This window comes from Diplotaxodon limnothrissa, linkage group LG1 (genome assembly GCF_057381915.1).
Source record: "Diplotaxodon limnothrissa isolate DT_005_m linkage group LG1, D_limnothrissa_male_GT1.1, whole genome shotgun sequence".
In the NCBI taxonomy this organism is placed as follows: Eukaryota; Metazoa; Chordata; class Actinopteri; order Cichliformes; family Cichlidae; genus Diplotaxodon; species Diplotaxodon limnothrissa.
The window spans coordinates 26,687,168-26,707,510 of NC_140596.1; the positions used below are offsets into that span (position 1 = coordinate 26,687,168).

Sequence of the window (20,343 nt, forward strand, 5' to 3'; positions counted from 1 at the left end):
CTTAAAATGTTGTTTATTATCACAAATCATAAGCCACACAGCTAAGAACAATAAGAACATCACTGGTTTTTCAGGTATTTGGTTAAACTAGACTACTAAACTGGACCGATTTCACACTACATCGACAAAATTGTTGGGCTGACTAATGTCTCAGTCTCTTAACTTTTAATTTCAGGGTTTTTTTTAGTCCCATTGCAACAGCTGTATAAAATCAAGTAATTCACCATGCAGAATGACTTCACAAACATTTGTGAAACAATGGATTGTTCTAAAAAGCTCAAAGAGTTGGAGCATGGTACCCTAACGGGATTTCACTGTTGCAAGTCAGCTCATGATATTTCTTCCATCCTAGATATTCTGCGATCAACTGTAAGTGGCATTATTGCAAAGTGAAACCATTGAGCCAAAGAACCAGAGGATCTATTTTTTTTTTTAATTTCCATTTTTCATTCTATCAATAAGCAGTGTATCACTTGTTTTCACTAACACGTATGTGGTCATCAACCTAGCTGCTGACAGCACGATATCAAAGCTCCCCTAAAATGCACACAACATGAGCAAACTTCAAGTGTAACAAAACAAAGAGAGGACATTTCAGTATTACATGATATGTATATATTTTTTTGGGGGGCACTTTTAAAGTATACCATGGAAAATCTTCCACAACAACTCTTTGTGACACCACTTTTAAGTTAAAAGTTTGGGCATTTCACTGGACAGACACAATACTTTTAAAAATGAAGGAATACTGTTGTAGAAACAACCATAGAGTGGATAGAGTGGGCTTTGCTTATATTGACTGCAGGTCAAACAATAAGACACTGTAACAAAATTTTTTGTTCCCCTGTATGGCATGGTAAATGGTAAATGGCCTGTATTTATATAGTGCTTTTCTAGTCCCTAAGGACCCCAAAGCGCTTTACATATCCAGTCATCCACCCATTCACGCACACATTCACACACTGGTGATGGCAAGCTACATTGTAGCCACAGCCACCCTGGGGTGCACTGACAGAGGCGAGGCTGCCGGACACTGGCGCCACCGGGCCCTCTGACCACCACCAGTAGGCAACGGGTGAAGTGTCTTGCCCAAGGACACAACGACTGAGACTGTCCAAGCCGGGGCTCGAACCGGCAACCTTCCGATTACAAGGCGAACTCCCAACTCTTGAGCCACGATCGCCCCATTGTATTGTCATATCCTGATCGCTTATGCCTTTTTTGGGGGCGTGTCATGTGTTATCTCTTTCAGTTTCAAAGTATTAAACTGACCAAGCAACAGGCCAACTAAAAGAACCAAACAACCAACAATCCTGAGTAAATAATAAAACATAACAGATCTAAATGCATGGATTGTATTTTAAGAAATATGCACTACAGTGTGCTAGGGCAATCTCACAATTTACAGAGTGCAAAAAAGACTGGAGAGGATGCTGATATGTGTGATTAAAAGCAGTAACTTTGATGCAATTGTATTGAGCATTTCTGCATTTGTGAAAATGTTTTATTAATGCCAATATTATGTCTTAAAACTACGCAAACTACCAATAAGCACAAGCGTGTCATAGTTTTGGTCTTTCCACTTATCAGTCATTAATCAAGTAGTGTGAGACATTTTCTTATCCCACTGATGGAGCTCAAAATACGTGAACCTTTAAATTAAACAAACACACTAGGGAACCCATTCATTACAACTTGAAATATAAGAAATGTGCTTGGTGTTGCATCATTGTTGCAAAGGATTGGGGGGGGATCAGATGACTTGATAACCTATGTGTGACAGAAACTCCCATAACTACAGTTTTAATTCATTCTTCATCATAAATCAATATTCCCCAGATGTTTTTGTACAGGGTGCCATGTGAATGATTTCACCCTAGTTACAAAATAAAATAAAATAAAAAGGTACACCAAACAGCTCTTTGGCTCTTTGTGTTACATATTCAGATAGGTAAATGATGAAATACGCTGCAAAATATCTTGAATACACGCTTGCTGGGTTTTCTTGATTTATACTCGTGTTTGACTGTGACTTATTTATTTAAAATTGTGCAAAGCCTCCCTGGTAGCCCAAGAACTTACAGAGAAACATGGTTAACAAATAGAGAAATAAAGATTCGAGGGGTTGCTAGGTGGGCAGAACAGATACTGCAACAGACGGATGCGGTGTGAATAGGAAGTGATTAGGTGGTTAGATAGTCTGCCTGGGTTACTTAAACCATCATAGCAGAATGTCCTGAGTTATCTAGCTTTAAGTGCCCACACTATGCTCTTTTCCACGCTGGTCTACTTTTATTTGCAGATTGACTAGATGAGGTTTATGACTTCAGGTTTATGACTCGAGCCGTTCTATAGCTTTAGACCTTTGACTGCGAATGCACTTTCACCATAAAAAAATATTCTTCTCGTACCGTACACTGCTGCAGTACCCTTTTCACTCGCTGTATAAAAAGCTCCGTTTTAGCTCTCATCACCTCCTACCCAATAGCCCAGTAGGCTTTGCTTGGTCAGAGCTCTTCATCAATCTTTGTGTAGAAGACAAACCTCTCTTAGAACTGCTAAAAGAAAAAAAAAAAAAAACAACAACACAGCTCGACCGCACATTTGAAACATATTTAACGTGAGGGAGAGATTGAGAATCATTATCTTATATGTAAGACAATATCTGGCTTCATTTAAACAGCTTTCCTAACTTTGGAAAATAAAATGGAAGAATACATACATCCGGAAATATGCAAAGATTCACTGAACTGATGGTTTTTATTAGTGAAATGAATAATAAATTAAAACAAGCTCAGGATCAAAAAAATTCATCTCTTTTTTTTTTTCTCAGATCAAAGTGAGTCATTAGGCTGCTGCACATCGCTGTCAAACATCGTCACACTTCACCCGTGTGAAGCTGACAAGAGACAGCTGAAGTGAAATATTATTTAAGTGAGTTAATGAAAAAAATTGTGCGTTACCACAAATATGATAAAAGCTTCCCAATGAATGTTACACTCACGTTTCACCAAACCTGTGTTGGTATAAATTCTACACTATACGATGGCTCTCTGACCAGCGTAAGGAGAGTGAAAGTCAAAGAGTGACCGAGCAAGACAACAAATCGCTTCAGTCACATCACCTCACTTTGACCACAGTCTGCAGTTAAGTTATAACAACACCAAACACAGAACAAGAGCTCTTGGAGTAGTAGCGATTCCTCCAAACTGCTGAGAATTTGCTGGAAAACGAAACAGAGAACACAAAATGTAATCAAATTTATCAGCCCATTTCCACTAATATCCAATCCAGTTTTAGGCTTAACAAACCATTGATCTTGCTTCATAGTGCAACTATCTGTGATTCAGAATAACTAGCTTCTTCAGTTTGGGATTTATACATTTTAAAACTCAAAATAAAGAAAAGGGAGGAAACAAAAGTGCATAATATGAGCACTTGAAGTTCTGTGTTTTTGATAAGAACTGCTAATATTTATATAAAGTATTTCCATAATAAAACACAATGTTCTTTTTCTTCACGTGCATCTTCAACTGATTTTTGTTAAGTATTTCTATAGCGCCACCAACTTCCTCTCAATGTCCTAGAACAAAAAAAGGGGGGAAAAAGAAAAAAGAAAAGTGCATGTTCTCAACATCGACATCACTTCATAAATGTGAAATGTGATACAGCACATTTACTTTGAAAGCTATGTGATGGTGAGGGTTGAGCTGTGTTACAGATACATATTGTTAGGATTAGGCTTAACAGTGTTAGAAGTGATAGCACATTAAACACAGGTTTAATGAATGAATCAACTGTTACAACCATAAAATTGGTAACTTTTGCATTACTGTACACGACTAGCAGAAAGGATAATATAGCTAAAAAAAAGGAGAAATATTTAGAATACCCCTAAATGACCTGAAACTGATCCTATAAAAGCACCATAGCATGGTTGCAGCCTTATCAGTTACACAGTATATAGGAATTCTCAGATCACCTAGCAGTAATCAATCACATTACTCTCTCGAGGTAAGAATTAAGTTGACTGAACATTTCAGTGGTGTGATCAGGCAAAGGAGTACAGTGGTTTCTATCTTCAAGCCTAAAAGCACTGCCTTTTACCCTGCTCTCAATAAATAAGATTGAAATAAACTACTTGTCTTGTGCACTTAACTGGAATTGAAGCTAGAACCGGTTCAGCATGCAATCTGGATATTTCATCCACAATTTGTCATCATGAGGTATATAAAAGATACATTCCTCTTTTATGTATGATATATGCTACAATATTTGAGATCTTTTCACTGTGGCACTTTCACTTCCCGTGTATTTAATGAGTTCCCATGAGAGATTGCTGCCCACACATTGTCACTCAATCAATATATATGTAGACAGATGTGTGTTTGTAGACAAAAGATACATAAATAATCGTATTTCCAATGGTTCAAAACAGCCTCAGCTGCATGCACAGCAGCATATATACATGAATAGTCACAGCGATCAGACGTTTAAGAGCCTACTTAAATCTTTTGCTTTTCTTAAATCCATATCGCAAATCAATAATTCATACAATGTAACAATATCAGCATGTAAAGTGTGTCTTCTAAGGTAAATAACAGCAACGAGTTAACAAAAGACAGAAGCACAATTAACAATATCGCTTAAGGAAACTGCATAGCCACTGCAGTTGTTCAAAAAGCTAAATCAAGGCCAGTAAGGCACCGTTTTGCCTTAACAATGTACAGCAGAATGGACAATCAACCTTGACAGAACTAGTAACTGCTGATGACAGGCAAGGGGAGTAATTGGGGAAAAAAGAAGAAACCATTATCTAATTAATCTGCTTTTAAGAGAATCTCTATTGCTGGCTGAGAAAGGAGGACGCAGAGCAAACTTACAGAGCAGCCTGCTGTAAAAGGTTATGCTATTCAAAATAGATTACATTGTTTACAGTACATAGGTTATTCTGAGCTTCAGTATAACCTAACAGAGCCCTGGGTAGGTTTATTAGGTTGCTGGAAAAGAAAAAAGCAATTCTGATTACCTTTTTCAATTTTAAGGGCAGCCTATTATGATCGTCCACATTTTATGCCATACAGTTCGATGTTACACTGGCAGCTGATTATTTTAAACACTGCAAATGTATGTAAAAATACTGTTGTGAAGCAAAAGTCAAAATGCTAATTACTGCTTTTAATAGTATGACGGAAATACGATAGAAAAGACAGCATTGATTTCTTTACATGATGCTACATGGTGTAACCACTGGAGTATGACAATGCTGTTTAAAAAGAATCCTGTTTTGCTGTCACAACAAGCTGTGTATTCGACACCTCTTGAATCAGCTGTTTTGTCTGTGGCATCCCAAACGCATGGTGCCAAATGCAGAGCGCCCTCTGGTGGACAAGTTATGAAACGTCATTATTCATAACATGATTGAAGGGTGTTTCTCCTGTCTCTTCTTCACTTTTTTAAAATTCTCATTTATTGGGCATCAAAAATGCCAACACCAATATAATGGCAAATATCAATATGTCATGTTATACTCACAAGCACTGGATCCTGCCCTTTAGCAGGCTCCAAGATGTTAGCAATTTAAGAGATAAGAGGAAATAGGAAAGTAAATATAGGAAAACTGTTTATCTAATTAATTATTTTCATTCATAAGTAGTAGTTGGTCATTTTTCCACCATCTGTCAAATAATTGCAACAGCAGGCTGTGAGATTAACACCAGTCTTTTTAGTCCACATTCACCTGAAGTCACTTATCTGTATGGCATTGTAGAAAAAGTTTATTCCTTCTTCCAACAAAGATGACAGTCTTTCATGGTTCACAGCTTTTCATGGTTTAGGTCATTAGCTACTGTTTTCCTCCGCAAGCTTTACTTTGGTGGCAGACAGCAAATGACATCAACCTCACCCCTCGGTCTTCTATCTGAGAAAAAAAAAAGTCTAACAAATTAGCTCTTGGTAAACAAAGACCTTTCAAATACAACTGTAATTAAGCAGCAAGACCTCATCAAAAACTAACAATAGGGTATGAATTATGAAGGTAGAAAAAAAAAGTAAATCGTCTGTAAATGCACTGTCAAAGGCTTTGGAAATGCTAGATAATTAAGAGTAGCTCCAGGGCGGTTCTTTCTTGCAAATCCTCAAATAATCAACACAGTAGCAACACAGCTACTTTGCTTGACTGGTTGGTTCACAAGACTGCCTATATGTAATAGTGAGTGGTAGCACAGGTCACCCATCTGCCATCTACTAATCATGAAGCTTATAGCCAACTAGGAAAGTTCTGATCTTCTGTTTATATAATTCATACACAACTAACTCTGCACCTCTGCACAACTAAACTGTAGATAACATTTACAGCAAGGTTTTTAGATGGCTTTGGTAACAGGAGAATCTGGACTAGCGATAAAAAAAAGCACTGCCTTTAAACAACAAAAAGGTTTTGTGTCACTTCTTGTCTCTTCACTTGTACGAACTCAGTACAAAGCTTACCAGTCTGCAACCCAAAGACCAACATGGTTGTAACTGAGTGGTGGCAGAAGAGAGGAGAAAACAGTTGATTGATAAGTAAAGCTGCCTATCTCAGGCTCTACTTAGCTCTGACAGGGACAAAACAGCAGTCTGCTGCGCCTGTCGCTGACATTTGTAATAAATCATTGGCAATTTCATCATTCAAGAGCGAGAGAAAGGCAGAAGGGAAGAGCGATTAAAAAAAAGAAAAAAAAGAATTAGACACCTGTCTTCTAACATTGTTTATTTCCTTTGTTTTTACTTTGAGCTCAGCATCCTTGTCCATTCCACTCTCTTTTAAACTTTCCATTTTGGTCAGCTACGCAGTACAGAACCATAAGGTCTGGACAGCTTTACTCAGAGGAATTGTGCTTTAACTCACCTTGAAGGGTCACTTCACACGAATTACACAAAGACATATTTTCCCCTTTACCTCTAGTGGTATCTAGCCATGCAGACAGTCTCACTTCTATCTGCTTGGATTTAAGATATCCGTCTCTAAGATTCGTGCTGCTCCATCAATACAGTGAAAGTGAATTTTGTGCTACTTGATCAAACTGACATCTTGACCCTTAAGATGTAAAATTAAGAGAAAGAAATGTATTTTAGGTGAAACAAAACACTGTTGGCACAGTAAGTGTAATGCTCAATTAGTTCTTGTGCTTACTGTTGTTATTTAAATTTAATTTGCTCCGGCAATCAGACAATCTCCCGCTACTGTTTTTCTGTCATTTGCTATTGTGTGATTGACAATTGTATATTCTTGATGACAATAACAGTGCTGAGAATACTCGATAGGCTTCCCCATTTATCTTTTTGATGCCTGCGTCTAAGGTTGGGAACACACTATATATCGGGCATTCATCAGTCCTTGGAAAAAAAATCGGTGAGATTAGTTTTCTGACACATATTCTTTGTCCATTTAAGTGGGAGCAAAAGAGGTTTGACCGCATTCTTGATGTGATATTATCAAATATTTTTAGCTCCAGGAAAAATATCTGCAGCTGTAACGTAGTATGAAATCAATGACAGGCTCTCAGAGCTTCAGCCATTAAGCACTTACACATCAAGGTATATTTATAAGGCAAAATGCAACAACAAACATTTGTGAGAACCTACTTCCAACACTCTCTTCTGTAACACACTGCAACGTCTTTGTGTTCTCTATGTGTCACTTAAAAAAATGTTTCCCTTTTTTGCTTTTCACTACATTTCTAAGCATCAAAAACCATCTGAAGAGCCTTTGCATGGGGATTAGGCCTGGCATAGAACAGTATGGGGTGTAGTGTAACTAGCATACACAGAGCAACACAACAATATGAAACTTGGACAATCACCTACCCTGCCTTTATAAAAAATAAAAAAAACTGTAGAGTTAAAAGATAAAATTTATAATGCTGCTCGATGCTCATTTGAGAAACTAGAAAAACAGCTCAGGGTGTGAGCTGTTGAAAGGATTCCATAAAGAAATCCATCTGTTCTACATACACAAACAGTCTACAGGCAGAGTCACCACTTATTTTAGCTCTCAAAGTCTCTCTTGCTCTCCATCTAAATACCCGAGGCGTCTATCAACCACCTCTGAAAATTTGAAAAGGCTGAAAAGAGAGGTGAGTTGGTCTGTAATCATTGTTTGTTGATATTTATTTATCTCTGTTTGAATCTTCAAAGTGAATCACTTAAGCAGACTAAAGTGGATGTCAACTTCTTTACCCCCTTTCATCGAAGTATGATTCCTTCACAGTCTTGGGAACTGGGACAAAAGATAATGACTTATATTTAATAAAAAAGATGACATAAGTAAGATCCAAACCAGTCATCCACTGAGCCAGTGTGAACTGTCAATGTGTGAAGTCGAATTTGCACATGAAAAGCGACGTGGTTTAACGTTAAGCGTTTCATATTTGATTCCACTACAGTGCCAGGAGAAGATCAGAGACTTTTCTCTTTCCGTGATCTATTTTGGTGCTCATCATTTTCTCTTCTCCAACACCTGAGACAGATAATTATCCATTAAAAAGGGGAAAAGTGCAACATTTTGTCATTTCTTTCAAAGTAAGATGTTTTTAAATATGCCACGCCAGAGTGACAAGCTAGAAGGCCAATGATTACAGTAATTAATACAAAATTCTCATTAAGTCATCAGGAAGAGTTTCTTAGCACTCACGGGCTGTTCTGCATTTACTTTAGAGGGGGGAAAAAGTTCTACTTGAAGTTGAATCCCATGAAATGTTCTCCATTCAAACTCGGGCAGACCCACGCTTCATTTATCCACAGTGTCTTCATGTGGCTATTTTTCACAAGCACCCATGAACTATTCTTTGCATGTTTCATGAAATGATATGAGATCATCTTTTTAGTTCTGCCCGTCTCTCATGTGCAGAGGCTTCGCATAATCGCTCACTTCCCTGATAAATCATGTCCCCTCTTGCTGTAGCCCAAACACCTTCCATTGTCAGAGCTCAGACTGAACCCGCTGCCGAGGCTGATGGATGATTTGCAAGCAGTCAGCCTCTTTCTAAAACCTTGTTAGATTGATAAGCCTTGTTCTTTAACCTTCTCACACTCACACTGAGCTCATGCAGGCTGGCCAGTCTAACACTTTCCCCTGTAATACAGGAAAAAGCACAGAAATAAGCAGAGCTGTCATCCAGGGACAACGTCAAGTCTATATGTGTGCTAGTAAGTTGAATAATGGTTGTTAAAGTTTCCAATAGTTTAGTCTTAGACTCAGAACTGAAAACGCCAGTCTTATTCTCAAATACTTCATATAAGAACAGCTCACTCTGTGCTTTCCCCTCTTCCTCAAACAAACAAGAAGAATCCCTTTTAGCAAGAACTCAGTGTTCTTACCTCTACATTATGCCACAGCTGACAATGACATTTACTGCATGGCTCCTTCAGAGATTTGGACTACTTCCACAGTCAACTGGCTAATTTTCAAATACAGTCCAAATTTTTAAACGTGAGGTTGTTTCTATGACAACCTCACGTTGACCTCCAAACTTAATATTAGGGCGGGGAAAAAAACCCCACTTCTTAGTGTGTGTATAAATTCAATAGAAAATAAGAGACAAACTGCCCTTTTGATCTCTTCTAGAAAAGAAATGGGCCTGTGCACAGCATGGCGCAGAAATGTTATTTCACCAGAATGAGATGTGTCAACAAAACATAAGCACTTAAAAATGATCTTTGAGCAATATTACTAGAGCTGACGTTAATTTTTAAAAAACAGTATCACGGCCATTGGTTCAGTAATATTAAATTGGTTTTGGTTATGTGCTGAGGATGATTAACGCACTATGACTAATCTACCTGCTCTGGACCAAAACCAAGGTGATAATACATTTCTTTCCCCTTAATAGTACTGAAAAGCATTATACAAAAACTGTACAAGTTAGTAACACTGAGATTGGAAAGAAAGTGTCTGGACAGGATATTGTAAAGAGTTACAACTTCTCTTATTGCATTATATCTTACACAATTATTTATCATTTGTCTATTGCCAGTGGACATAGCTGGAACCGCCACACATAAGGCTTCACATATGTTTATAAATCAGGAATCAGCATTTATTAATGTACAGCTACATTATACACTATCAATCATGAATATATTGTAGTGATTATACATGTGCGAAACATGAATGCTGTTTGTATTTATTCTTTTGAAGAAAATCAAACAAATGTTTCTCTTGAAAGCTCTGCTGTTTGTTGCAATGTTGTACTTCAGTGCGAGCAGACCTCAAATTGAGAATAAGGAGATGCATACAGCAGTAGAGCTGATGCAGTCAAATATACCCCAACATCTCTGCCTGTTTTAAGCACTAGCAGAAAATAAGCAATTTTCTGTTATTTTAGTTTGCAATTGTAAAGTTATACAGTATCAAAACAATTGTTAATAAATAATTCCGCTTGGCTGGAGACGCTCCTGCACGCTGAATAAAATCTGTGTGTATGTGAACGCGTGCCAGCCTTTGTGGACAAACACAGAACTATCTGTGAAATACATTTAGACGGTCTCTTTCCTCTTTGGTTGACATTGTAATTACCATTCAAACTAGCCAGGCTAATTACCTCCCTGTAAAGAAAAAATAATCAGGTTTGTGCACAAATCAAAACTAGCCACAGATGCCACGGCCTAAAAACCAAAACAATCATCAAGTCTACTGGGCATGATTATTATGTTTTCTATTTAATCAAAACTTGCATTAAGATTTAAAGTCATCAATTATTCTTTCAATGACTTTTCCAAAGATTATTATATAAATCTGTAAAGTATTCATTATATTCTGTCAATCATATTCTCTGTTGAATTTGTTATTGTTTAATTTGAACCCATATTCCCACAGGGCTCTAATGTGATTAATTAAGGATAATTAATATGGCCGATTTATAAAATATGTTTCACTGTCCCGTGCAATTTTTACTTCATTAGTTAAACTGGATGGAAATGATATGTCAAAAACATGAACTTTTCAGGCATTTTAATACTGATGTTTTAACATTAAAGTAACACATTTTAAGACTAACAGTGAAGGAGGTCAGGTAAAAAGTCTCATTTTCTTGATTTTCAAGTCAAGAATGCCAAATGCACTATTGTAAGTCTTTTTCTAACAACTAGAAATATGAAGAAAAGAACTGTAACCAGTATAATCAGTCGTTCAATAAAAGTCAACAGTGACAGTTAAGCCAGATTTATATTACAGTCACTGGGTGTCCAAAATAAACGTAAAAAAATATAGTACATAAAAAATATCCAGGCTACACAACACTGAATGAGCAATGTCAGTCTTAAAAATAAATATTTTTGTCCATGCCCTTTGCCAGCCAGCAGCTATTTCCATTCCTTTACTCTTCCGCCCCGTATCTGCTTTATTGTGATGTTAAACAGTGAGTTTTGACATTCAGAAAGGCCCTGCCAAAGGACAGGCCAGTGGATGCAGTAGAGAAGAGAAGGCCTTAATGGGTTCAACTGGAATGGAAAGCATCTGTTAGTCTCCACAGGCTGGAGGAGAGAGAAATGTCAAGTATGGTTATTATAGAGCAGACACCAGCTCTAGGAATTTTCACCTGAATGAAAAACAGTCTCTGACAATGCGCATGCACGAGCTACATCTGCGCACATTAATGGCGCAGGGGTGGCGAAAAAAAAGCCACTCACGCCACGGTGCACATATAAAAAGTAATGTGTCATAGATTCACACACGAACATACAAAGCACATACATAACACTTAGTTCTACTGTTATCAGTGTTGAACACAACATTTTTCCTGCAGGTAGCCTGTATATTTTCCTACTGCCTGGGATGACAGCATATTTCACTTCACGTCGACTGCTGTGCCGCATGTTCAGTCCACTGTGTTTCCCAGACAGAGGGGAGAGAGGCTGCAGCTTGAAACATAAACTATACCCAAGAGAGGTGTCATTCTTGTGCTATCAGACTTTTTCTTCACTGAAAGACAGAGACTGCCCCGTCTGAATTATTTTAACACTTTTAAATCATGTGCATGTTCCTAAATATATTTTACATCTTGCATATATGGCTTCTTTGGACTCAAATGCCAAGTGTGACACTCATACTGTTGAGCCCTGCATACCACAACCATCACCTTTCTTCACTTAGGGGTTGTTTTCCAAGACACTAAGAAGAATATTTCTTTTAAAAGCAAAAGGAGTGCTATTAAAATAAATAATTTTTGAGGAATGAAAAGACTGGTTCAGGCTGGGAGAGAATTAGGTTATTAAGCTCCAAATGTTTCATTATAGTATGGTTTCTACAAAGCTTTAAAACCATACATGCTTAGAGAATATTCTCACTAGGAGAAACTGTCATCATCTGAATGGCACGGAAAATCACATACTTGTGAAATGTTCTTATGTCCGCAGAGGGTATTTCTCCACAGGAACACTTGAGCTTGTTTGCTAATTTGTACCTCCGAGGATGCTAATCAAAGCGAGTGCCTGAATAATGAAGCTCTTTAGCCCAGAGGCCAGAGATACATACATGGCCCTGTGCCTCAAGGCTGAGTGTCTACAAGAGGATGTGTCTGTGTGTTTGTGCGACTGTGTACGAGTTCAAGTGAATGCATGTGACTGCATGCACTTTAATGTGTGAATGAGCCAGCATATGGACATAAAAGGGCAATATATAAAGTAGATAAGCAAAGCCCAAATTCTGCTCTCTAAGGGAGGGGAGGATCCAGCATCAAACAGATCTTGCTGCCTGAGGGCTGGCCTTCCCGTTCTGTCGGCATGGAAACTCCTCTCGCTGCACTTAGAGCTTCTGGATCAGTGAGGAGACACAGAGCAGGCGGAGTGGCAGCACAAGCGACTTCCACAAAGAGGAGCAGAGAGATGACGCAGTTTGGAATAATGTTTTCATTTTATCAGCAAAGCTTAAAAAGTAAGCACTGGAATCACCTGTAACTTTTTCTGTGCGAGTCTGGTGGACCAAAGAATGATATTGACATGAGTCTTTACAAGAGGGGTACTAGAATTTATCATCTTTAATCACTCCTGCCTAAATTCTTGTCTTTGAGTCAAGAAAGCTTGATAGCAACATTCAAAACACATGCAAACAAATGTTGTTTGTCCTGCCAAGGTTCACAGTGTAACCAGCTACAAATGATAGACTGAAAAACAAAATATGAGAGGCAGCCAAAAACAAACAAAAAAAGGCAAAGACAAGACTGATGCAGAATGTTAATCTGTGTGGGGAAAAAGTATTTATATAGCACTTCTAAGACTACTTTAACAAAGGTATTACTACAGAGACAGAACTGAAGCACCTCTCTTTGTAGAAAGCATAGATATAAAGAGACGATAACGCTCATTTCCCTCCCATAACAACATAAGTTCATATAATCATCTCCCTAGCTCGGTCTCTTCCTGACGGCTATGTGATATGGCTGCTGGCACTGGTGAATGTGGGAGGACCAGGAATGTGTGTGGCTGGGGCGATAAGACTGCTGTAAAATTTAATTAGCACAAAGCCATGGTGAAAATGACTTCATTTCTCACTGCATTATTAACTAGAGCAGTATGTAAGAGCCTATTCTCAATCAATGTAAATAACACGCTCATGAGAGAAAGGAATGTAGAGGAGAAACAAAGAAGATGAAGACGGCAAGAAAGAAGAAAGCAATGAAATACTACAGATTTGAAAGAGATCAAAGCAGTTCTAAGAGTCACATTAAAAAAATTCAGGTGTGTATTTAAACCTAACCGCTTATGAATCATCAGACCTTTGTGCATTGACACATAAGATGTGTATCTAGGCAGTCAGAAGACGAGACAGCATGTGAAGAAAGACCAGGAGAAGCACAAAAGCCAGCTGAATAAGAATCCAACATTAAAAGCTTCACCTGCTGTTTGGGGTCTGAGCTGGTGTGAATGGGCTGAGTGATTAGGGTCCTTGGCTCGACATGCTGAACACCACTTTCTATTTCACGATTCACAGCCTTTATTACAGCCAAGCTTCCTCATAATCCAGCTAAAAGTGGATATCTGAGGAGCCTGATCGGCTTAGGACTTGGCTAAAATGTGGGATGTACAGCACAGAGACATGGAGCAGAGTGCAGAGGTGTTCGTTATCATCTGTTTTCTATTTAGGACTGAACAGTGGAGCTCGGTTTGTGTGTGTGTGGAAGCATGTGTGTCCAGTCTACAGTGACCTCACTGGCCAGACTAATTCACTTCCTCATCTTCTTACATTCTGGAAAGGACTATAAGATAACAGGGACTGCCATTTCTTACTGTAATGATCATAGCGCATGTAACCTCTCTTCCTTTAACTGGCGGGCCAATCAAACACATCTTTGCATGGAAATAATCACATATACAGCAATTTTTTTTTTTTCATAAATCTCAGTCGTTTTCATTTTTGCATTCATATTTCTCTGCAAATGCACCTTCATGCTTTCTGTTTAAGTCTGTTGCACATGACACATTCACTGTATGCCGCCCATATGTAAATTAACGCTCACCAAAATTTGTCAGAATTTTTTTTTTCCAATACACCACTAAATAAGGACGGAAGAAATTCATACATGCCATTAATGAATAATTGGTAACTTTTGCAGAAGTTGTCCAATTACAACAGTCATTAGTTTTGACACAAAGTGATGTGTGCCCAAAAAAAACAAAAAACCCTTTCCAATAAAAAACACCTCTGCATATCCAGGAAGCAGCAGCCCATGTGGGAGCCATTAAAAGCCATTTTTATTACCTATGTCCTTGCCTTTAAGGCAGTACAAGAAGTAAACAGCATCATGATTACATCGAGTGTGACATGTCACATAATCTTAATTACTGCCTGTATTACACATGGGGAACATGGTGCATTTGCAAATAAATGCCATACAGTTGCCCTAAGACAGACACTAGGTAGATGCCGCTTCTGGCCTTCAAATTAAGGGAAGATGGATTGTGCATGGACATTGCTGGTTAAATCTTTAGACCACTACGTGTATGTGGCAATTAATCGCCAGCAGATCAAGAAGAAATCCTGTGGCCAGCAGATCAAGAAGAAATCCTGTGGCCAGCAGATCAGACTGTTTGACACAGGCTGCTTACATGTGTGAATGAGTGCAAATGTAAGCATGTGGAGGGGCATTGTTGCAAAAGATTCTATTATTCTCATCAAAGTCTGGATAAAAAAAAATGAAATCGCTTCCTTCTGGGCTCTCTACAACCCTCAATTACTATTCCACAAGTCGCACCGCAAAGGCTAGACCTAATTACAACAGCCACTTTGTTAAGGTGCCCTCTTGCTCCATCTGTTCAATGAATGTGTGCACCGGCTCAGACATGCACATGCACACACACCAAGTGCAGCACTTCAGACAGACAGGCAAAGGCAGGTCAAGGTACATTTTCCCATCTGGATATACCTTTGTCGACAAGAACAGTTAAACATCTAAAGCACCAATCAAGTGTGGCGATAAGAGACACATTGTGACTCCAAGTGGCCAGATGACTGTGGACATGACTACAGAGAGCAGTACACCTGTCCAAGCCTTAGACACGGCTAACAGTGCAACCCCAGAATGGCCTTTAACCTTCTCCGTGCACATGATTAAAATACAGGGTAAAAGCTGACAGTTTTTATGCATGTATGCATGAGTACGTGTGTGTGAAAGTGAACATTGTTCCGGCTGAGAAGCTTCTGGACAATAATCTGTCACTTTAATGAAAAGCGCGCGGGCCGCATGTGATGTGTGGATGATATATGATGACCAAATGTGGATAAATCAGCAACTTTTACAGTTACACTTTTAAAACAATGACGTGTTGCATCAATTGAAATAGATCTAGTAAGGAGAGAGAGGCTGTGCTGCTCTTTTTTTTTGTCTCGAGTTCACTGAAATGTTTAATAATCCCTTTTTTTCTGCTTATGCCACGTCTGGAGAAAAGCAGCAAGGCAAAGAAGAAATAAAAGAAAACTTAAAGATGAGACTTAGGAAGTTTTGAGGGACTGGTAGCTTTCACACATTTTTCTTGAAAGAACAAGAATATGAAAAGGATTGAAAAAGCCCATATACAATCTGCAGGATACAGTCATCCTGCAGTGGAATCCACATATCATAGTCTATAAGTGGCCCAATCAAAAAAGACGAGCATCTAACGGCAGATTCCACTTGAGTATCCAGCCCCAGGAAGCTCCAGCAATGCTAGCTTTTCACCCACATGTGAGCACACGAGAACACACAGAGTCGGGTGGAAACAAACTTTCTATTTTATTGTACTTTTTTAACTTCCATTTTAACTGCACACTCACCCCAGTTTCATCGTAATGATTTTCTTCAGAACAACCTCTCAAAGACACCGTGGGTTGAGTCTCAAATTAAGTCGATTAGTCATCTTCCACTACCACTTGCACCTATACCCAAGCCATTTAAAATCAGCACTGAATAGCCGCCTGCACGAACCAAGTATCTGACATTACACAGAAATAAATTCAGCAAAAAGGGTCATAAAGTTGACTCGTCAAACACATAGGACAGAAGATCTCCAATAACTAGAGGCTTACTTTTAAGCATTAATGCTTTCAACTGCAAGTAAGAAGGAAAAAAAACTTGGTAAAAGGGCTAAGTGACTTTGTGAAGTGACCTTTACATCAATTTCAAGCTCTAGTTCAGAGCTATATCACACATGATAATTGTTAGGTCGGGTGTCACTAAAGACATCTGAAGTAATTGCTCTTAAAGACAAAGACATTTACTCCTTCATAGATCCCATTCCACCCCACACTTTCCATAATAGATCATCCAAGACAAGGGCATTACACAATGCACCTCTGGCTTGTGCTGTGTTGCACACTCTCTGTGTTTTCCTTTTCTCTGTCTTTCTGTCAAACACGACCATTAAACATGCAGCTGTGTGATTTCCCTAGATATGTACATGCACACGCCAGCTTGGGAGTCAGCAAGGCTGTGATGAGATCTTGCAAAGAAGCCAGAAATGACCAGAGAGCGCCTGGAGAGATGTTTTCAGAAGGACACAGTTAAAAAGCTATGGCTGCTTTATAGATTCAATAAGTATCTTACACCTGTGTGGCTAACCACCATCGATCCATCATTCTGTGGAGCCCAATCCAATTTAGAGTGTTGAGGAGCCCCAGAGCCCCAGAGCCTTATCCTAACCCAGGCCACAGCCATCGTAAAGCCTGCTTACCTTCATCTCCTAAAGTCTGCTGGTGTTTCTGTGTACTTTTATGTCTATGTGTGTACGTGTGCTCGGGGAGACTGCAGACCTAGCTAAACACCTTAGCTGCTGGCTCATGTTAAAGTGTGCTGAGCCAATTTAGGGGTAGACCAGGAGACAAGATGTGAGAGACAGAGGATGCTGAGGAAAATTAAGGGACTCAAACTGGGGCCCAACCTCAAATCAAAGAGTGCATGAAAGCGAAGGGGAAAGGGATAAAAAGAGAGAGACTGCATTCATTTGTGTGCAACAAACAGTGTAGGAGACTGCAAACCATCTTCTAATCCTGTTTTCTATTCCGTGGCAATCAAACTCATCATGACTACAAAGCACTATAACCATTATCAAACTACTCCACAGTCTCATCACACTGTGATAGGCAGCATTCTAAAAATCTGCCATCTGATTTGTTTGGCACCGACAACAGAGTGGTGTACTCGAGACTCCCTTGGTGCAAAAACTTAATGGCACCATGCATGTTCAGATTGACCATTCAAATCTCTCTCCTTTACCACTAATTACAGTATCTTCTGGCGCAGATGTTTCTGTTTTAATTCTCTTTGCTGCTCCACTGGAGTGAAGCAAGACCCCTGAGATCAATTACTAAAGGGTATTTAAAACAGTGGGAAAAGGAGGTGGTAGCGTGGTGTGAAAGTGAAAGCAGCTGTTTAAGTGCTTGTGCCGCAGACTAAACTTCATCACCTCCCAAATAAACAGAGAGCATCCTGTGGGTTTCACTCACTCCAACGACTAAACTCTGGGCAATTAAGGCCTGGATCTCTGTAGGAGTAAAGGAGAGAAGGGAAATGGGAAAGAAGGGGTGAGGCAGGAGCAGTGGAGACACTCCATACCAATAACAGGCAATTATGTATGGGGAGGGCCATTGCATGGCCATGAGTGTATAGAAGAAGACAGCGGGGATATGGGATGGTAGGGAAATGAGGAGGAGTGTTATTTAGGAGGCAGATGGCAGAGAGGGGGAAATTAAGATGAATGGGCACTGAGAGGGCTGAGCTGGTGCTGGGGCTGGGCAGAGAAAAGTAATTAGCTGTGTTTGCTCTGGGAGGCTGGCAGTGAGTATGATGCCTGCAGTGACAGGCTAAAGCCTTGAGCATTATTAATCAACACGCCATCATGTCTGAAGCTGCCAGTAGGGGGCAGCTGGGTCAGCAACCTTCCAGCAACTTCTTACCTGCACCACACCCCATGGGGTCTTTTGCACCACATGGACACTGAGCAGCAGCTCCTTTACAGTTCACACTGTTATTATTTACTCTAATCCCCTGCTAATAGTACAAAGCTTTGGCTTGTTCCCTCTTAGAGTTACTGGCTCACTCACTTGCTCTCTCTCTCTCTCTCTCACACACACACACACACACACACACACACACACACTGCACTCAGTCCATTTTTCTCTCTCACATTATTCCTAACTTTCGCCCTTACCAAGTGGCTCTATCTCACGCCATTTCTCTCCATTTCTTATGTTACAGCCACATCTGTCTCTTTCCTCCCACCCTATATATATCCCTCCCCCTCATCCCTTTCCAATCTAATTTCAGATAAGCTGTAGCAGAACAACAGAGCCAGGCCCTTTATCATTGCCATCAATGATGTGGGTGGATTGAGCGTGAATAATTTTATTCATGTGTGCCTGCACTTGGCCGACTGGGATTCCAATTACAAATAATAAGAGGTAATAGGGTTACAGAATAAATTTTTAAGTGCTTTGGTGATGATTGCAGAACCTTTGACAAAAGAAAGCTGTTGTTTACAGCTAAACGCACAATATCTGTTCACAAGTATGAGTAATATAGGATAACTGAATTTAGCATAATTAGTAGCCAATCCAATCGCCATTCTAAGGACATCATACAGATAGATGTCTTAACATTAAAACAATAATATGAACGTACTAAATGACGATGATGAATATTAAATACCTGAAGCAATCTAGGCTACAAGTGGCTTATATCCAACGTGTATCATAGCACTTTATCTGTATGCCTCAGCACTCTTCAGAAACACACAGTCCATAGGTCAGACTTGATAAATTCCAAAGAAAAATGTTATTCTCTCCTGGATTTAAAGAATGTGAAAGAACCCGGCTACTACAAAAACACTGCATTCAAAATGCTTCACTTACTACACAATTTAGGAGCCTTATCAAACTGAGCCACCAGAACAGCCCACACACTACTTTCAGAGAATTTCAATCCTAACTTTCTTAACATCCACACATAGCACCGACTCAAATTGCTTTACCAATAGTCTTGCATAATTGCAGAAAGAACACGCAAGGTCACAAAAAGCGAAAGGAACAAATAACAAGGTGACTTAACACACAAAAAGGCAGGACATATACGAATTTACAATATAACACATGCAAGAGCAGTTTAAGGCTGATTTCCAAGAGCAGATGAAAGATAGCGCTGAACGTGCTTTAGGCTTTAACAGTTTTTTTTTATCTTGTGTTTTTACCATAATTAACAGGCCTGAGGACCTGGCGGAAGGAGCTGGGGCTGATCATCTGGTGGTGGTTATCTGTAAGGAGGGCAGCGGACAAATAATGCCAACATGTACAGTACTAAGTGGGATTAGAACGATGATGTGACGGCATTGGCCCAGTGATGAACAGCTGTGAAGTGAAGTTCATTAGCAAGAAATAATGTTTTTCGAGGTACAGCTAATAAGTTTAAGGTGCCAGTGTCAATGTTTAGTCACCAATCATTTCCAAACGCGTTCAAATCACATCTTGGATTTACATTTAATTTTTCACATCTTTCGTTTGGAATTAAGAAACCCAGAGGGGGGAAAAAACAAGATCCACACATCAAACAGTTGTAGGAATTGTGTCAGCTGAAGACTCTCTGGCGCTGCGCTGCTGGCAAGAATGTGTACAAACAACAAACCAGTGTATTTTGCAATTTACTGAGAATGAGAGAAAATGAAGCTAAAACATAAGAACCTGAGGATGCATTCAATTTGCTCAACTTTTAAAAACAAAATAAGAAAAAATATAAATGCATGAAGGTGACAGGTTAGAGCTAGAAGTCATTATTTAAACATCTGATTGGAATTCCATCAGTGTTTTGCCAGACAGTGTGTGTACTTGGTTTCTGTGTGTGT

The 20,343-nt window shown here is 39.2% G+C and overlaps 1 protein-coding gene across 3 annotated transcripts in view; it reads right to left on the reverse strand.

Moving 5' to 3' along the window:
• The window catches only part of LOC146639886 (protein diaphanous homolog 3-like), a 166,672-nt gene that overhangs the window by 31,292 nt on the left and 115,037 nt on the right, over positions 1 to 20,343 (reverse strand). For all 3 annotated transcript variants that reach the window (XM_085356212.1, XM_085356196.1, XM_085356204.1), the window contains one exon: positions 19,696 to 19,758. In XM_085356212.1, coding sequence (XP_085212338.1) covers positions 19,696 to 19,758 — 63 coding nt within the window. The remainder of the gene's footprint in view (positions 1 to 19,695; positions 19,759 to 20,343) is intronic.